General features: G+C 37.1%; 1 protein-coding gene across 1 annotated transcript; it reads left to right on the top strand.

Moving 5' to 3' along the window:
• Positions 1–303: 303 nt before the first annotated feature.
• LOC116263640 (cysteine-rich receptor-like protein kinase 10) lies at positions 304–6,504 on the top strand. Its single transcript, XM_031643373.1, has 5 exons — positions 304–433; positions 539–748; positions 4,442–4,682; positions 5,765–5,915; positions 6,205–6,504. Exons 1-5 carry the CDS (start codon positions 304–306, stop codon positions 6,502–6,504), a joined length of 1,032 nt encoding a protein of 343 aa, XP_031499233.1.
• Positions 6,505–18,726: the final 12,222 nt, after the last annotated feature.

Here is an 18,726-nt window from a genome sequence, read left to right as displayed (position 1 = left end):
CCCTCGTGGGACAACTTATATCATTGATTATAGTGGATTGAGTTTGGGTCGTAGTACCCCCTGGTTTTTACCCTCATTGTTTCGAGGGCTTTTCCACGTAAAAATCTTCTCTTGCATTTTGTGATTACTTGGTCGTTGATTTGTTGCTTATTGCATGATCGGTTTGGGTTATACTTCGTTGTTGAATCATTTTAGTAGATTTGTGTCCTATCCTCATTTTATCCCAACAGCATCTACTACCAATTTTAGTACTTTGTTAACTTTGTGAAGTTGTTCGTTTCAGTTTTTAAGAGAGCAGATGCGATGGATGGACCAATGCTTGACCTCGCTTCCATCGGATCTGCAACCGAGGATTTTGCACTGAGAAATCAGCTTGGGGAGGGAGGATTCAGTGTAGTTTACAGGGTATTTAGTCATTTCCTCTGTTGCAAAAGTACGGCATATACAGAAGCATCAAATGAAGAATTATTGAGAGAGAGTGCTGCTGTTGAAACTGAGTTATGATATTTGTTTTCTTAATTAACTCTCGTTTGTCAAGGCGAACTCCCGGATGGTCAGGAAATAGATGTGAAGAGATTATCACGCAATACAGGGACGGGTTCAAAGCAGTTTGCCAATGAGGTGCAGGCACTCCCCACACTTCGACACAAAAATCTTGTCTGTCTTTTGGGAGGCCTTTTGGAGGGTGAAGAAAAGATACTTATCTACGAGTATGCAGCCAACGGCAGTCTCGACAATTTTCTGTTCGGTGAGGTTGTTTCACTTTTGCCTTTTTATTTCTTCTCCTAATTATGGAAGGGAGACTTTTATGTTTTAGTGGTGGGATGGGTGTAAAACCTTATAAATTCAAACCAATATAATTAAATATAAACATATATATATATTATCTGTTTATTTTTATGATCTATTGAGACTAATCAAACTAAGTACTAAATATGTAATTAAGATAACGGGGTGGTTGAGAAGAATGTTAGGACTACTAGAAAAAGTAAATGAGATACTAAATAGGGGAAGGGAGAAGCCAAATTTGGATGGAAGTTTTGAGACCATCAAAAAGGGCTTATTAAGCTTGGGTAAACAACATTTTAGCCTTTTACTTCCTGCTATCATAGTGGGAAAGGCTTCTGCACCAAAATGATTTAAGAGAGAAAGAGATACCTTTCATTTTCTTGTTGCATCCATGTTTGAAGTATAGTTGAAGATAATGATTTGTTCTCCTATCATCTGAGCCACGAAGTGTTAGAAAGAAAGTTAGTGGACTACTGATTTAGATTCAAGTCATCTCTGTTCAAGTAAATGGTTTAAGTACGTATTTAGAAGCAAAAACAAGCCCATGTTTAGACATTTATGCAGTTTTAAATGACTATATTATGATCTGATCATAAATATATACCCACATATATGTCACAAGGATGTAGAAAGAGAGAGAGTTAATATAACAACTACCGTGGACTAGAGTGTTGGTGGACTGGCTCTTGAAGTATATAGATCCACAGGCTGATTGAGTGAGCAGATCTTATACTTTCAATTATGGGATATCTACCCATGAGTGAAACATGTAGTTCATATATATTTGGATGTATATAAAGATATGTATGTATATGAAATCATATATATATATATATATATATATATATATATATATATATATATAATTTTGGTAATATGCAAAGTTGAGCAGAGAATGAAGTTATTGGCATCATAGTCATGTTAAAATTGATGTGGTACATAATTTTGTAAGACATGTCTACTAACTTTAAAGAAAGCATAATGAGATAATGTTGTTCTTAAGCATATATATCTGACAATCATATGGATAGATCATATATGAGATAATGTTGTTCTTAAGCTTATATATTTGACAATCATATGCATAGATCATATATGAGATAATGTTGTTACACACATATACATGACAATCATATGGATACATCATATATGAGATAATATTGTTTTTGCTTGAATATATGTGAGAATCATATAAATATATCAGAGATGAGATAAATATGGTTTTTACATGAATCATATGTATATATACAAGATAAAATATTATTGTTTTTGCTTGAATATATATATGACAATCATATAGACATATCATAGATGAGATAATGTTGTAGTTATACACATATATATGAAAATCATATAGATATATCAGAGATGAGAAAATACTCTTCTTACATGAATATATATGATAACCATATGGGATATATCATAGACAAGATAAGATTATATATATATATATATATATATATATATATATATATATATATATATAGTGTGTGTGTGTGTGTGTGTGACACTTATTTGTTCACATCATTGATGAGATAATACTGTTGTTACACATATATATAAGATAATCATATGAATATATCATAGATGAGATAATGTTGTTGTTGTTTGAATATATATGACAATCATGTAGATATATAAAATGTGAGATATTATGGTTCTTATATGAAAATATATGATAACCATATGAATATATCAGATATAAGACAATATTGTGCTGCGTGAACATATATAACAACCATATGGATATGTCAGTGATGAGATAATGTTGTTCTTTATATATATATATACTTGGCGACCTTATGTTCACCATAAAATTAAAATAGTGTTGTTCATATATATTTGTACTCATAAGATACACTAGGGTAGTGATAAGTTGTTATATATATGCTGACCAACAATGTCTTTTGTAACATAATCTGATTGGAAAGCTGTTCTCCTTGAAGATATGCTGACCAACAATGTCTTTTGTAACATAATCTGATTAGAGTGATTAGGTAATGTGTTATCTAGTACCTGAACTTGTTGATCTTGAGAATTGTGGTCAAGAATTGGTTCCATGAAAAGTTACTGTAATATGTTTTGTTATAGCAAAGCTTTTGTTGATATACAAAAGAACACCGAATATGTCTTATGCTATGACACGTGAGTGCGAGCAGAGTTTGGTGATTGGCTTTATCCCGGGAGGTTATGGGATGACATGAACTCATTATTGCTGCCCATTCCTCTGTCAGCACTAGATTGCCAACGGGGTATTGGGTGGCACAAGGGCCCAAGATTCTGTTTCAGCTTCTAAGAAGAATAAAGCATCTCCTGGTCCCTCTACTCGGGTGCCAAGAGGGGCTGGCCTACCACTTGGGCTAAGGCTGAGTGGTTGGATTATGATACTGCAACAACAATTTAGGATATCTCAGAAAGCTTCACTGCATGTTACCCTTGGTTTTTGTGGACTGTATGGTAAAGATTGGTTATGTTATGTCAGTGTTTCTGCCCATAAAAATTTCTACTGGTACTCGTCACTATGAGTTTGATGGTGGTTAAATTATTGGTGTATCTTTGCAACTCATAGTGGTTTGTGTTACTACATTTGTGGTAGTAAGCTTAGCCTTGGTGAAGCTTAAGGTTTCAGCTCCTAACTGGTGGTCTTGAGCTGCACATTGGTTTTCGTTTTGTTATAACAGTATACTTATTTTGTTCTACCTATGGTTGAATATTTTCATACTCAAAGCAATTTGACTCCTTTTTCTTTTTATTTCTATAGGTAGTTCTTGACTGACTATTGGCTTTTGGACATGCTCCCTTAGTTTTGTGACAAACTAGCATTGACACTCTAGGAATTGAGTCGAGTCTAGAGCTTTTCAAAACTTTATTTCCTTTGAGTTGTTGTAGTCTTTTGTTTGGGCTCTATATGGGTCCTTGTGACATCTTCTTCTCATTAGATCTGTTTCTATTTTGGTCATTACCCAATATTTAATTTTGCTTTTAAGACTTGATGGTCATTCCACAATATAGCCATATTTTCTCTTAAATAAAAAAAATTATGTCAAAACCTTGGTCGTGACAACTTTGGTATTAGAGCCAATGTCTAGCATTCGTGTCCAATGTCTAGTGCCAGTCGCAAAAAAAAAATTGAGGAATGTCATCTGAGCCTGGTGTAGAAGGGTGTTTGTATTTGAGTTTGGGCAAAGGCCCAAATGATGTGAACTAACGTAGGATTATGTTTATATAAGAGCATAAAGAAAAATTTGTTCACGATGTTTCCTTTGAATGTGTGATTCAGATGGCACACATTTGAGGTGGAAAAATGAGTGGTAGAGGTTGTGGCCCTCAGAATGATGAGGAGTAAATATAGATGCCAACCTTTTTGGGTCAGGAGTTTGTCAGCCAACATTATTTTGCAATGATGAAAACTACCGCAGATGGTGTAGTCCGTGGCTAGAAACTCTTAACAAACAATATATATATATATATATATATATATATATATATATATATATATATATATATATATGTGTGTGTGTGTGTGTGTGTGTGTGTGTGTGTGTGTGTGTGTGTGTGTGTTGGACTTCTATTTGTGACTTATTTGGTTCACATTACTTGCTAGAAAAAATAAGTGCAGGTAATTGCTTTTTACTTTGTTTTACTTTGAAAGGGGTGGGAGTAAAGCACATGCAATTGGACTGGGCAGCACGGTCCAATCTCATAAATGGCATAGCTAGAGGGCTTTTATATCTTCATGAAGATTCTCTACTGAAAATTGTCCACAGGGATCTAAAAGCAAGCAACATATTATTAGATAATGACATGAATCCCAAGATCTCAGACTTTGGTAATGCAAAGATATTTGACACAGACCAAACACAAGTAGACACTTTGCAGATCATGGGGACTCGGTAAGTTGGTTGTTGCTTGCTTGTTGTACTTCCAAAAGATTGCCTTTGCAAAAAATGCAAATAATTAAGCGCTTATGCATCTTTTTATCTCCAATTTAATGGATGGCTTCCTCAAAGTTGATTAGTTCAGTGACGTTAACAGTTAGCTAGTAGGAACCGTAAGGCCTAGGCCATTGGTTGACATTAACTTGTTTTCATATTTTAAAGGTAACTTGCCCATTAATTTGCTTCATATTGAGACCTAAAGGAGCTATGGACAATAATAGAAGGTAATAGTAAGGTTCAAGTACATATAACCATAGATTTTTATTTAGAACTGAATGCGAGCTTATTCCCAAGTCATAACCACATTAAGAGGGTGTTTGATGAGTCTAGAATTCTAGAAATGAAATTCTCATTCTTGATGAAACGTGAATTGCATTATCAGACAAAGGATTTTGTTTCCGGAATTATAGGCCGATTCTTGAAACAAGGTTTTGGAATTGTGATTCTACCTATGTTTCCAAAATTTTAGAATTTTTTTATAACTTTAGGACACATGTCAACTAAGATTTTAATTCTATACTTTTAATTCATGTTTTATCAAATGCGTCGTGCTCAATTCTGGAATCAAAATTACATACTATCAAATACAAAGGAAAATTGGCATTGGAATTTTCATATTAGTTCCATTTTGAAGTCGATTTTTGTTTCTAGAATTTTAATTCTCAAATCAGAATCCAAGACCATCAAACGCCCCTCAAAGTTTTTGCTGTTTATAACTTTCCAAAGGCTATATTTGATAGCCTCTGACATCACATATTAGGATCGGGTCTGTTTTAATTAAGATATTTGGTTTTAGCAAACAGCGTATTTACGACCATATATCTCAGCTTTCGGACACGATAGAAAGAAAAAGAAAGGGTATAGGGAGGGATAAAAGCAGAGGGCCTTCAGACTCCAACCAAGGGTTTTCTCCGTAGGAAAGAAGAGAGAAAAGACAGGACTACAGATGTTGTCTCTCGTCCTTCTACCAAAATTGCATTCTAGTCTGCTTTAACGTTAATAGTTTTTCTTTTTCAAATTTTCATTTTTTTCTGCAGCGGATATATGGCACCGGAATATCTTCTTGGAGGAACAGTATGGGTAGAGTCAGATGTTTTCAGCTTTGGGGTTTTGCTGCTGGAGATCATAAGTGGAAGGAGGAATTTCTTCTCAAGTGAAGGAGGGATAGACGAAAGTCTACTAAATTACGTGAGCGTTTAACTTTGTTCTTCTGCTTCTACAATTTAGTGGGCAAATTTTGTGGATTACCGGTATTATTGTTTAATAGCACCATATTTTAAAGGCAACTTGTTTGTAATTGAACCATTTCCAAGCAAAGAGCATGTTCATTATGATGAATATAAATGTAACTTAGGAATTGATTTCTTAATTTGTTGGACTGCTTCCAGACCTAATAAACGCTCTTCGTCATATTGGTTAAGGTGTTATCTCAGCTTTGCAGAGTAAATTAATAACAAAAAATGTTATTTTGGTGTAGGTATGGAGACTTTGGGGGGAGAACAAAGCTCTACAAGCTGTGGATCAAATATTGGTAGGAACATCTGAGGAAAATGAAATATTAAGATCCATCCATATTGGTCTGCTATGTGTCCAAGAAGATGCATCAAGCAGACCTAAAATGTCCAAGGTTGTTGCCATGCTTGAAAACAGCTCGTTGGCACTTCCATCCATTGTGAACCCTGCTCCTCCTACCTGGAAAAGCAGAAACATTCCTTTAGGACCGCAAACGAGCTCAACTAGGTCAGGGATTAGTTCAGAGTTTGGTTCGTCCACCTAGCGAAGCTTTGAACCATTCATGAGAAGAGGAAGTTGAGATGGGCATTTCTTTCATGCCGTTCAAAATGCAGCCTTCTGATGCATTCAGCTCTGAACTTCTGGTTTTTTCGTTTTCTTTGGTTGCGGTCGTGTTATTTGTTTGTAGTGATTTTCAGTGGGATGTGAGATATCCCCATGTTTACATAAGCTGTTATTCAATAATGGGTAATACAGTGCCTAAGCTTATACCATGATGATGAGATCAATATTGTACACCTTAGTCTCTCCAGGACAAACAGTGCACTTGCTTGTTGGGACACACGGTAAATGCAAAACTTCTGTCCTAACAAAATGCAAAGCAGAGGCCATGGGGGCAGAGTAAGCAAATGTAATCATCGCGAGGACACCGGTGAGCGACAAATCTTCCTTTTGTGGGCTTTTACCAGTGCATCTTTTGCTTAGGTTTTGCAAAAGCATCTTCCGAGTGAGCTTATGAAAAGTGATGAGCTAATATAGGATAGAACAAAATGGTATGAACTTTACTTTTAGCATGATCAGCACTTTGAACTATTTGTTTGATAAAGTGACTTTTAGTATCAATAACCATTCAAGAAAATTCCAATTACCATCAAACCTTTATGAGTTCCCTTCCTAAAAGTCAAAATTGTTCCTAAATTATGTGCCAATAGGTGAAATGTAAGTGAAATTTTGAATTTCAAGATGTATCTGTAAATCATGTTTGCTAACGGAAGAATTAGGTTCTTTTTTCATACCTGAATTGCTGCATATCAAGAAATTTATATTCATTAGATTCTCAATTTACGTCAATCTATATGATGGCATCGAGGAAACCAACCGGACAATAGATGGCATTTTGATTGTTACAATGCAAATAAGTACATACAATGCACATGCATGCCGTGCATGAGCACACGCCACAAACACAACCTTTGGCCAGGTTGACATTCAGCCTAATAAAAGAAAATATTAAATTACAAAAATGATAAAGATATCTCTATTCAGCCAAGAAGAATGATTTTTTTGTGAAGAATATTTTTATCATTTTTTATCGCAAATTAGTGATTTATTTCATTAGGGGGCGGTTATCTGATAATTTCTCTCAAAGCTTGAATATTGCCTATTTGTTAATCTTCAAAAGTTGAGCATTTTTTTTTATTCTCCTAAAAATTGGGGTTTCTTATAATGGTACACAAAAGTGCATGACAACCTACTATCGAGACAATTGAAATAATCAAGTCCATTAAATGATTTAGTCATTTAAAATTATACGTACATACATAGATGTATATCTGTGAAAAATAGGAAAAGAAGATATAGAAATTTGATGACAATAAAATTTTATTGGCCAAGAAACATTGTACATCAGGGTATGTCTATCTCATACCCTGATGATGAGATCAACATTGTACACCTTCCTATTTGCCAGTTTATCAGTTTTCTCAGTTTCTTCAAAAGCATCTTTGGAGTGTGATTATGAAAAGTAATGAGCTTTGGACAAAATGGCATGAACTTTTTTTAGTATGGTCAACACTTTGAACTATTCGTCTGACCTTAATAATTGACCTTCAATATCAATAACCATTCAAGAAAAGTCTAATTACCATCCAACCTTTATGAGTTCCCTTCCTGAAAGTCAAAGTTGTCCCTGAATTTTGTGCTAATAGTTCTAATGTAAGTGAAATTTTGAATTTCACAATGAAGCTGAAAATCATGTTTGCTAGTGGAAGATTGAGATTCTTCTTTGAAAGTCATGTTTGCACATCAAGAAATTTATGTTTACTATATTCTCAGTTCTTTATGTTTTGGACGATGAATTATAAAATTCTTGAAGCGTTCTGCCGACCTGATTTTTCTGCCCTTTTAGTAATTTTTGTTCATCTTCCTTGCTTAGCAATATAATTTTCACATCAATCAATATGATGGCATCAAGAAAACCAACCAGACAATAAATAGCATTTTGATTATTATATGGCAAATAAGTTCAAAGAATACAAATGCATGGCTTGCATAAGCTGGTTGACAATGAGCCTACTAAAAGAAAATATTAAGTTACAAAATGACAAAGATATCTTTCTTCAGCCGTGAGGACTGTTTTTTAATTTGCTAAGAATAATTTTATCGTTTTATATTGAAAACTAATGTCTTATCTCATTAGGAGGCTATCTGATAATTTCTCTCAAAATTTGAATATTGCCTATTTGTTAATTTTCGAAAGTTAAACCATTTTTTCTATTCGCTTAAAAAATTGGTATCGTTGTAATATTTTCATATGCAGTTACATTAAAGTGCACGACAATCTGCTATTGGGACGATCGAAATAATCAAGGCCATTAAGTGCTTTAAAATTTTACCAGCCAAGAATGCTAAAACAAATAATGCTTGAAATATTTATGCATGAGTCCATCTCAAGAACCATTTTAAACATGTGATTTAAATGTTGTGCATTCGTTGGCATAATTGAACTTGTGAAGCTCATCGAGCAAAAGAATGATCATCGCAAATGGCGGCCTTTTAACATGACTGCTTGGGAAATATTTTTCACATATTTTGGGTATGCAAGATCTTCAAACAGTTTGAGAAATCTTCAATAATTTATACAAGCAGTCATGCTGGCTATTCTACAGTAGGCGCAGGCTGACATTCGTCAAATGAAGTGTTCTTGTAGAGCCCGAAGGAATGTGGTGCACTGTTTTTGGACGAGTGACTGGTAGGCGACAAATCGTTGGCTTCAGCAGCACGAGGCGTGATCTTCTTGTAAAGCACAAGAAGGCGAGCGCTAAGCCAGTGCAGCAAGGCGTAGCTACGCGATGTGTAGGAAAGCGTAAGTTTCATGGATAAAAGAATATAATATATAGTAACAAAAAAAATCATGTCAAAAATGAAAAAGAAATCCAAGAACAATTTTTTCTCAAAACAAAATCAGAAATGAAGGATGGCACTGCTACTCTATTTGCTAAAAAAATTAATTATACCAGCTGAAAGCAGGGGCCATAAGTGAAAGGAAACTTGATAGGCGTGTACGTTTTGATTTAGAATTTGAAAAAAGGTTACTTTTGCATTTCTATTAAGTATGGCAGCGGCGGAGCTACCGCCGGCTGCCCGGCCCGGCTAGGGCTCGAGCCCTGGCCCAAAAAAAATGAGACCTGGCTCGACTTGTTATCGGGCTAGCCTGAATGGACCGATAAACTCGAATCGGGTCTGATAATTAGTTTTAAATTTTTTTATTAATTTATATATTTATAATATTTTATTATAATTAATTATTTATATTAAAAATAAACTTTTAGTTTAATCAAGGTGGGCCTATGGAGGGTTCAAGATTGGGTTTTGGAGTCGGTTCAGACCGGGCCAAAGTTTTAAATGTTGGATCAGCCCGATGCCAGGCTTAGTTCTATTAACAAAAGCCACACACTTCATAAAGACTATCTAATAAGGACTTGAATTAAGTAAACTATTGTTAAAAACAAGAAAATTCCAGCAAAAAATTGGAAATATAACTTACGGTTAGATCGAATATTACTGAAGTTCTTTTGTTTCACTTGTTAACGGAAGTTTCACTTCAAGCCGATGCTTGATATTTTTAATGATATGTATGATCCTTTTTATCAACAAAAATGTAGGCCTGGAAATGACAATTTTGTAAAACTTAACAAGATTAATTAATTGTTATAGTTATGTTTAGGAATTGTAAACTAAAGAGAGCACCGACTGCAAAAATCGGGAACGAAACAGGCGACGTTATTAAAGGCTGATCACGGAGGTTGATATGTATCGGCCAATATGACGTATCGTTTAGGATTCCGATACGAGATGAACTCAACTTTCACAGTATTAATTGCTTTACAAGGAGGTCAGTCATTTTCCCTTTCCTAGCTTGCGACCATGATCGAGTTTGCGTTCAAGAGTGGGTTTCGAAGCTTGAACATGCAGAAATGGTAGAACTTGACAATGAAATTAGACTTGCACCAAAATCGAGATCATAGACCAATTAAAAGAGAGAAAGAGAAATGTTTTAAGCCGATAAAATGGAAATATATATAGCAAAATTTGGGGACAAGAAGTCCCTTAAGTACATAAGCAGACCACAGAAACGAAATATAAAAAAAGAATATATAAGTTAGTATCACAATAAAACGTAATAAGAGAGATGGAGAGAGAGTGGACAGACGGAACAGTAGAGTCACCCAGCAGTAGACGAAGGATGGCACCGTAGCCGAAAAACAAAATGAACATCTCCCTGCACAAGGCGTGCCACAGACTCCGACGATGAGAATGTGTTCCTGAATACTCTGTTGTTGCGCTCTTCCCAAATGCGTCACCAAGAAGAAATGAGCCACAACCTCTACACACGACCCCAGGTAAAAGACAGGTAAGAAGACAAAAGATGAAAAAAAGGCGAATGGATGGTGGGTTTGAGAGGTTGTTAACGAAGGAAGGCCATGCAGAGGTAAGGACACTATAGAAGAAAGGACAAGAGATAAAAAGGTGAACCCGAAACTCAACCGCGGCGAAACAGAGGGGACATTGGTTAGCTAAACTAATACCAAGACGCTGTAGGTGGTCAAAAGTATTGATGTGACCAGCAATGAAAAACCAGACAAAAGCAACAGCACGATGAGAGGGACTAGGAGACCAAAGAGACCGGGGTGGAAGCGACACAACGGAAGAACCAAAGGAGGCCAGGTAACAAGAAGAAAAAGTGAATTCACGGGAAGACGAAAGAGGCCAGAAAGGGTGGGCCGAGCATTGGGAGGTCAGCAAGGCGGAGGAAAAGAGGAAGGGCAGAAAGCAGACCGCTCCAAAAGTGTGAAGGAGAGGTGTGAGAGATGAAAATATTCCAATCACTAGGGGAAGATATGTCATATTTGGAACAAATGAAAAAGGAGATTGGAGAAAACTCAGTTGCCAAACGCCACCACCAAGAACAAAAAGATGACTCACACGCCCGACTAAGGTTGGTAATCCCAGTACCCCCAAGATGACGCGGAAGAGCAACCATATCCAAACGCGCAAGACAATCCGAAGGGCGATCACCATCCCAAATAAAATTATGAATGATCTTGTCAAACCTTCTCAGTACAACCGCAAGAGGTCGAAAGACCGCCAAAGCATGAAGCGGGATAAATGCAAGACAGTGCTTAGCAAGGGTAATACGTCCTGACAGGGAAAGCATTTTTTCCTACAAACAATGGAGGCGATCCGACAGCTTCTTCTCCACACCATCCCAAAAGGAGGAGGCGACAATGTAATCTGAAGACCCAAGTAGTCCATGGGCAGGCCAGCAGCCTTGCACCCAAAACAAGCTTCTGCAAGAAGCACCGTGGCCGAATCCGCGTGAATGAGAGAAAGGTGACACTTCGAGGAATTAATAGAAAGACCAGAGACGAGCTCAAAAACTCGAAGGATGAGCCAAGTTCTCACAATCTGTTGGCGAGAAGCAGTGCCAAACAAGAGAAAATCGTCTGCATATTGGAGAGTGGAGAAGGCCTGCAAGTGAGGTAGTGAATGTGGAGTGATGAAACCAACGACAATCGCGTGACGAAATAAAGCAGAAAAGCACTCGATAACTAAGTTGAAAAGCAAAGGTGATAGCGGACAACCTTGTCGGAGGCCGTGACCGAGACAAAAAAATTCGCCACACAACCCATTGAAGGAGACCGTAAGCTGGGCCCCAATGACGAGTGAGAGGATCCACTGACGAAACGATGGACCAAAAACAAGACGAGTGAAGAGGTCTGAAAGGAACTCCCAACTAACCGAATCAAAGGCCTTGGAACACTGTCATTGATGGAAACCAAGCTAAGAGATGAGACCAAGAAGAAATGAGCCATGGGATGTTTTAAGAACATAGTTCACTCTCTTAGCTTGGTTTCCATCAATTGCTTGGCAATTATAACCAAATAAAAGCCAAGGTATCGAACATCGAGCCAAGTACCTGATGGGCTTTGGTTCCTGGGCAAACATGAGGCAGCTCGATAAATTCTGGGTTGGGCCCTACTCGGCCTAATAATATGTATAGTATATAATTTTATTATATTTTTACACATTTTTTCATTATAAATGTTTTATATATATATATATTGAATTTATATATTTCATGTATTTTTATTAAAATCGGGTTACGTCAGCAGGTTTATAGATGTAAATGGATCTGATTCTAATAAGATATACCCATGTCTGTATCATGTAAACATGACAGGAAACTAACTAATACATGACGATCTCTTTTGTCTTGCCTCCCTTGGTTGTTAAATCAATGAGTTTTAACTTGTCACTCAAAAGGGCCAAAAGAAAAGTTGGAAAAGTGCATGCCAATTCCGTGGGCATTCAAACTGGTAGGAATCTGTCTAATCTCATTCCTGCTTGTGAAAATACATAACGAGGGAATTACGTAAACTCCAAAGGAGAGTGTGGTATGCCAGAAATATGAAATTGATATTCAAATCAACCAAGAAAAAGATTTATGATGAGCGAGTATCCTCATGTTTCTCTTACTGCATCTTCTTGGAAAGCAGTGTCTTACATAATTTTTATCCTGTAATTAAAACTTTAGACAGAAGTTCCAGCTCAAACTTGAATTGAAACGAAAATTCCAAAGTTAGTTTCCTTTTGTGTTTGATAGTCTAAAATTTTGATTCCAGAATTGAAATTGACATGTTTGATAAAACATAAATAATTTTGGAATTGAAGAATTAAAACCATCGTGACATGTATTTAAAGAGGGATAGAAAAATTCCAAAATTAAAATTTCGACCCCTAGAATCACAATTCTAGAATTCAGATTCAAGAGTGAACCTATAATTCCAGAATCAAAATTTTTTATTTGATAATACAATTTCTATTTCATCAAAAATAAAAATTTAGGTTCTCAAAATCCACAATCCTGGTCTCATCAAACATCCTTAAGTATTCATTCTTTGTGACCACACGTCAATCACGGGGATTGTTCTTTAACTTGCACTCTAATAGCCAATAAATGAAGAGGAAGAAACACTCGCAACTTTGAATTGCCGTCATGTCACTTCATGAGCAAAGCCCACAAAAGGGTTAGGATGCACGTTCAAACTGCAAAAGCTAATTTTTAATGACTTAATGTTTCAATCAATATGCTTTTCAGGTGATGTTTCACTCTACCCAATCGTCCGGCTGAATTAAAAAATTTTGACTACGAAGTATTCATTCTAAATTTTTTTAATTTTAATGGGCACCAATATGAAATGAGAAAAATGGGCACCAAAAATTCTTTTCCTGATTTATCACTTTGGATCTATTATATGGGGGAGAGAGAGAGGTGGGAGCTGTGGGGGTGGGGAGTATGGAAATGACATCAAAAAATAAAAAAAAAATCAAGTTGACAAGATGTTGAAAATGTTGTTAGATAGTTAAATATTAATAATTAATGATTAATAAAACGACCTCCACGAAACTTTTTGTACTTACTATTTACGTGTAGGGCTTGACCAAGATTTCAAACCTTTAGATTCTGATGGGGTTAAGAATCTAAATAATACATTCCGCAATTAAAAATTTTCAATTTTTTCAATATAATTTTATTTTTCAATTCATTGGGATGGGACCATGGCCCACGCTGTCGTAAGGCTTTGCTGACAACTTTGGCTTATACATATAATCGTCACATGAGCATTACTGACGGTTTGTGGTTCAGCAGTAGTTTATCGTAAGCGGTTTATAGTGCCATCAGCAACAAAATTATAATCTGCAGCTATTCAACCATTTAGTAGGAAGGTGTTGAATCTGATCATGTAACTTTGGCTGTCAAGTGACCGATTGGCCACTTCAGCCTCCAACTTTAATAGACAGTTGGAGCATTGAATTTTGAATCCTCATAAAACCAGATCCGCAAATCAGATTTCAGTCTATTCCTTTAACCATGTAGTTGTTTGGATATGTGATTCAAACAAATAAATACAGTAATCTCCAAAACGCAGCTATATATGTATATATACAGACGCTATTTGCAGAAGACGAACAAAAACGTTGTTATAATAATTTGTACTGGCCGCCGTTGCACATCATAAAGTGATAAAAGTATTATATGTTTATGCATATGGATGCCAACCGATTGAATTCGAAATCAAAAATACCTTTAATTATATTTTTTTTTTATATTCACATATTTGAATTCAAATACGAAAAAAAAAGTCATATTTAAATCCAAATCCAAAATCCGATTGCACAAACGGAATCTGATTTTTACATTCAAATTTGGCCTATTTTAAGCCTATTTTCAAAATGTAAGGGAATTAGATATATGATAATTGTTTAAAAGTAAATTAGATCTGAATCAAATTGAATATGTATATATATGTATTTGAAAGAACAGGAGAGGTGGTGGACGGGACGATGGACAGCCTCATGTGAGCTGGGGTGAGTGGGGCGCGCATGGCATGAAGGCTCTCGAATCTCTGTCTCGGGGATGTGGTTTCGTGCTTTCTACCTCCATGAGGCGGGACAGGACTTGGTTCGCCCGTACAGCGGGGACACTTGAATGACTTTTGCTTTTCCTCGTTTGTTTTTTTGTCCCGCCCCGCTCTGTCCATTCCCTCCCGAGTGGACAAACGAAGGACGCTGCTTTCTTTCTCTTCTGGCCGCCTCGCCATCGACACACAACTTCCTTTCCGTTGTATGCTCGCGTTAATTGGCCGCGTCCGAAACGTGACTGGTTCATGGAATTTACGCCCGAACCCACCGAACCAGGCCGCCTTACATCGGCTGATCTCAATGAAGGGCGCCAAAAGTTGAAACCATGGCTCTCTTATTGTAGTCCTGAATTCATGTTAATCTCACTTTGATCGCGTACCCGGTTCTAGATCTTCTGCATGCGAAATAAATTAAACATGTAACATGTGAACTTTGCGGTTGGATTACATTCAACGTTACTGCTTACTATTTTCATGTATTATATTTCAGCCATCTGTCCATTATTTAGGATCATAGTTAGAGAAAACATGTTTTTTTTAAATGTGATATATTAAATAGTTGTTTAAAATTTAAAAAACAACATTTTTTGAAAAAACGTTAAAAACTAAGAACATGTGTTTTAAACTCGTTTTTTTTAGTTTTTTCAGTTTTTTAAATCCTAAACATTTTTTTTTCATTTTTTATTTTTATTTGTTGTAAATCTATTTATCTTTTGATGTTGGTGTTATTAGTTTCTTATTTATTTATTTTTTCTCTTATTTTTAGCTTTTCAAAAATTTATTGTATTTTTTTTTCAAGTTCACCCTATTATACTTTTGAAACACCTCGTCATTTAAAACTCCAGACGTTATTTGTGACTATGTGATGCAATCACAGTAGCATGTGTTCTCATTTCGTGATGTCTAAATCATTCTACAGCATATCACATGTTTGGACCTCACACTTGCTCGATCAACTTCGCCGTTTAAAACTACAAGACGTTATCCATGCATTGGGTATGTTTGTGCGTGCGCATTTGTAACAGAAATAGTGGATTAGTTTGAGTGATGCTGTTTTGGATTTAGATTATTGGCAAGAGAGGAACAGAATGTTTTGAATGAATGCCAACATTAGATTGTCGGTCACAGTCGTAGCCCATATCCAGTGGAGATCAAGTTCTAATTCATTTTGCAAATCAGCACATGGAGAGATGTAATGTTAATAAACTGATCACCACAGCGTTGTGCCTAAAACCCAGCTCATCAATTGTGGTCGTCGGAGGTGGCCGGCGGCCGACGGCCGACGTGCGTTGCGGGTTTCAGTTAACATGTCGATGAATGGAGAGAGTGTTAAATTTGAACCACCAAAGCACGTGGAGTCGTGGAGGCGGTAAGTTCTGCGAATGGCACGACTATAGAGCCGTTGGAAGTCAAATGGAGCCATTCACCAATTTGATCATATGTGCGCCGACCTACGGTCTTTCTCTCTCTCTCTCTCTCTCTCTCTCTCTCTCTCTCTCTCTCTCTTCCCCACCCCCCAGTGTGTGCAGAAGGGATGTCATTTGGGAATGACAGAGTATGTGCAGAGGCTAATGGTGGCCGCCGCCGCTGCCAGTTTCATCCGGTAGCGAGGATCCGAAGGAGCGGGATGATAATCTCGCGGACATAGGGGCGTCGGGTGTCTCCAGTGTCTCATGGCTCATACGCAGATACCAGCAGGGCTTCAACGCCATCGTTGCTTCTATTACTTTGTTCGCCATTTTGGTGGGCTTCAATCTTAGCGATTTGCAGGAGACAAGGTGGGTCATCTCTTGCTCTCTTATCCATATGGCAGTGTTGTGTTCTTTGTAGATATTTTGTTGTGTTATTCATTATCTCATGGGAGAATTGAGGGATCCTGAGTCAGATTTCTTTCTTGGTGTTTCTAGATGTATTTCATGGGAGATATACCAGCAGAGCGTCAAGGCCTGTCCTCGATTCTCTTTTACTTGGTTCAGCTTGCTCGTGGGTCGACTACAATGAAAGATAGCTTCTGCCACGATCATTCCCATGGAAAGGTCTGTGGTGGATAAAATGGTAAAAGTCGTAACTCTTCTAGCTGAATATTTGTATAAGATAATAAGAGAAGGCAAATATTTTCAAGGAGGAGAGAAAGAGGGATCCGCATCTGTGATGCCGTGAATGTGCATCGCCTTTCCGTGCTTCCCCCATTCTGCAGCCTTTCAACATCACGAGGTTCTTGCCAATGAGAAGAAGTACAAGAGATCCAGGCCTCCAGAGCCAGGACTCCTTTCCTCCACTTGATTCCCTCATCTGTCGATGCGGAGAGCAAATAGAGGCGCCTCCCCTGCCCACTCGAACGCGATCTCATCCTAGATCACGAGATCGGAAGCAATGTCGTTTTCTCGCTTGTAGAGTTCTTCTCAGCCAGCCTCAAGGCATCTAGCCATTACAGACAGCCATCAAGAATGCCAGTGGATTTGTTCATGGGGCAAACATTAAGGAGATGTTAAAGAGAGAGACTTCCTCCACTTGACGACTTATGCTGGATAGACAGAAGCAGAAAAAGGGTCAGTGTTGCCGATGGGGGAGCACGGAGGTATGAGGATCAATCCTCTCTCTCTCTTGTTCAGAAAACCCTAGCTTCCTTCATTGCTGTGGCTTTGGGCTTTAAGCCGAGGAATGCGACAGATCTCTTTTGTGTTTTGTGCATTGTTTCTCATTGCGTCGCTTAAACCTTGTTGTTCGTTGCTTCATGAGGTTATTCATACCTACTGAATTTGTTAGATATGTCGTGCATGAGTATGAAGTATGTGGCTGCCTTGGTGCAATTTTTAACTCACCAAAGCAAGAAGCTTCCTACTGTAGTAATGGACTATGATTACGTACATGGAATGGAGCCTGAAGTAACTTGGGAAGATCACCAGAACATCAATAGATTCAATGGGCTCAATAATTGGTTTGATGAGCTTGTGCATGAGATGAAAGCCGCCACAGTGTCATTTTTTTTATCTTTCCTTTTCGACTTTGTACTTTCTCTTTACTGTTAGATTTTTGTCCTCGTGCTTTTTTAGAAATTAGAAAATATGATAGTTGTTCTTTGTATCTACTTCTGGATTTCAGTTCTTGGCGGGTAAATCGAAAATATCCATGTTGTCCTGCATATGTTCTTTATTGAAGCTCCTGATGTTGTTGGTGGTAGTGGACATGAATCATGTTAAGCATGAAAGTGTATGCATTTAGGATAGAGATCATTGTATTTGAGCTTTTTCAAAGGAAGTTCGCACAGTGATCAGATGGCACAAAATGTTCTTACCCTGCACAGAAAGAATGATTGCATCAAATGTCAATTTGCAAATACAAATGCGATAGATGTATACAAAGGTCATACAGTCAAGTGTCTACAATTTGTTTTTAACAGCTGAAAAGCCTGAAATGCAGTTGTCACACTATCATATCAACCATAAATTCGGTCTATCAAGAAAAGATGAAGAACTGAAAAGAAGAGTTATTTTCTGTGGAAGGAAAAAAAATTGATAAGCAAAAAAGTTCACAGGCATATAGTTGTTAGCATTCCCTGTGGCCCATCTGCGTTGGTTGTCAAGGAATCAGCATCGGGACTTGCTTGTTATGCTGCAGTTTTTCAAGTACCTAAGTCTTGGCATTTTAATGCTTGCAGCTTATTAGTTTAGAGTTTTTCAACATTAGACAAGCTAGAAATGAAGGGATAATTTTGTCACCAAAAGATGGGTGACCATTTCATATCTGCTTGTTATAGGCCATGAAAAATGAAGTACGGTGGT

The sequence above is a fragment of the Nymphaea colorata genome, chromosome 11, assembly GCF_008831285.2.
Source record: "Nymphaea colorata isolate Beijing-Zhang1983 chromosome 11, ASM883128v2, whole genome shotgun sequence".
In the NCBI taxonomy this organism is placed as follows: domain Eukaryota; kingdom Viridiplantae; phylum Streptophyta; class Magnoliopsida; order Nymphaeales; family Nymphaeaceae; genus Nymphaea; species Nymphaea colorata.
Note: the sequence above shows the minus strand (reverse complement) of the source record. Positions and strands in the feature narration are given on the sequence as shown.

What these genes read in the sequence shown, in the direction of transcription:
- LOC116263640 (XM_031643373.1), top strand. Translation starts at nt 304, where the DNA reads ATGGATGGACCAATGCTTGACCTCGCTTCCATCGGATCTGCAACCGAG. An exon ending in TCATTTCCTCTGTTGCAAAA is followed by an intron (nt 434 to 538) that starts GTACGGCATATA and finishes TCGTTTGTCAAG; the next exon opens with GCGAACTCCCGGATGGTCAG. An exon ending in ACGAAAGTCTACTAAATTAC is followed by an intron (nt 5,916 to 6,204) that starts GTGAGCGTTTAA and finishes ATTTTGGTGTAG; the next exon opens with GTATGGAGACTTTGGGGGGA.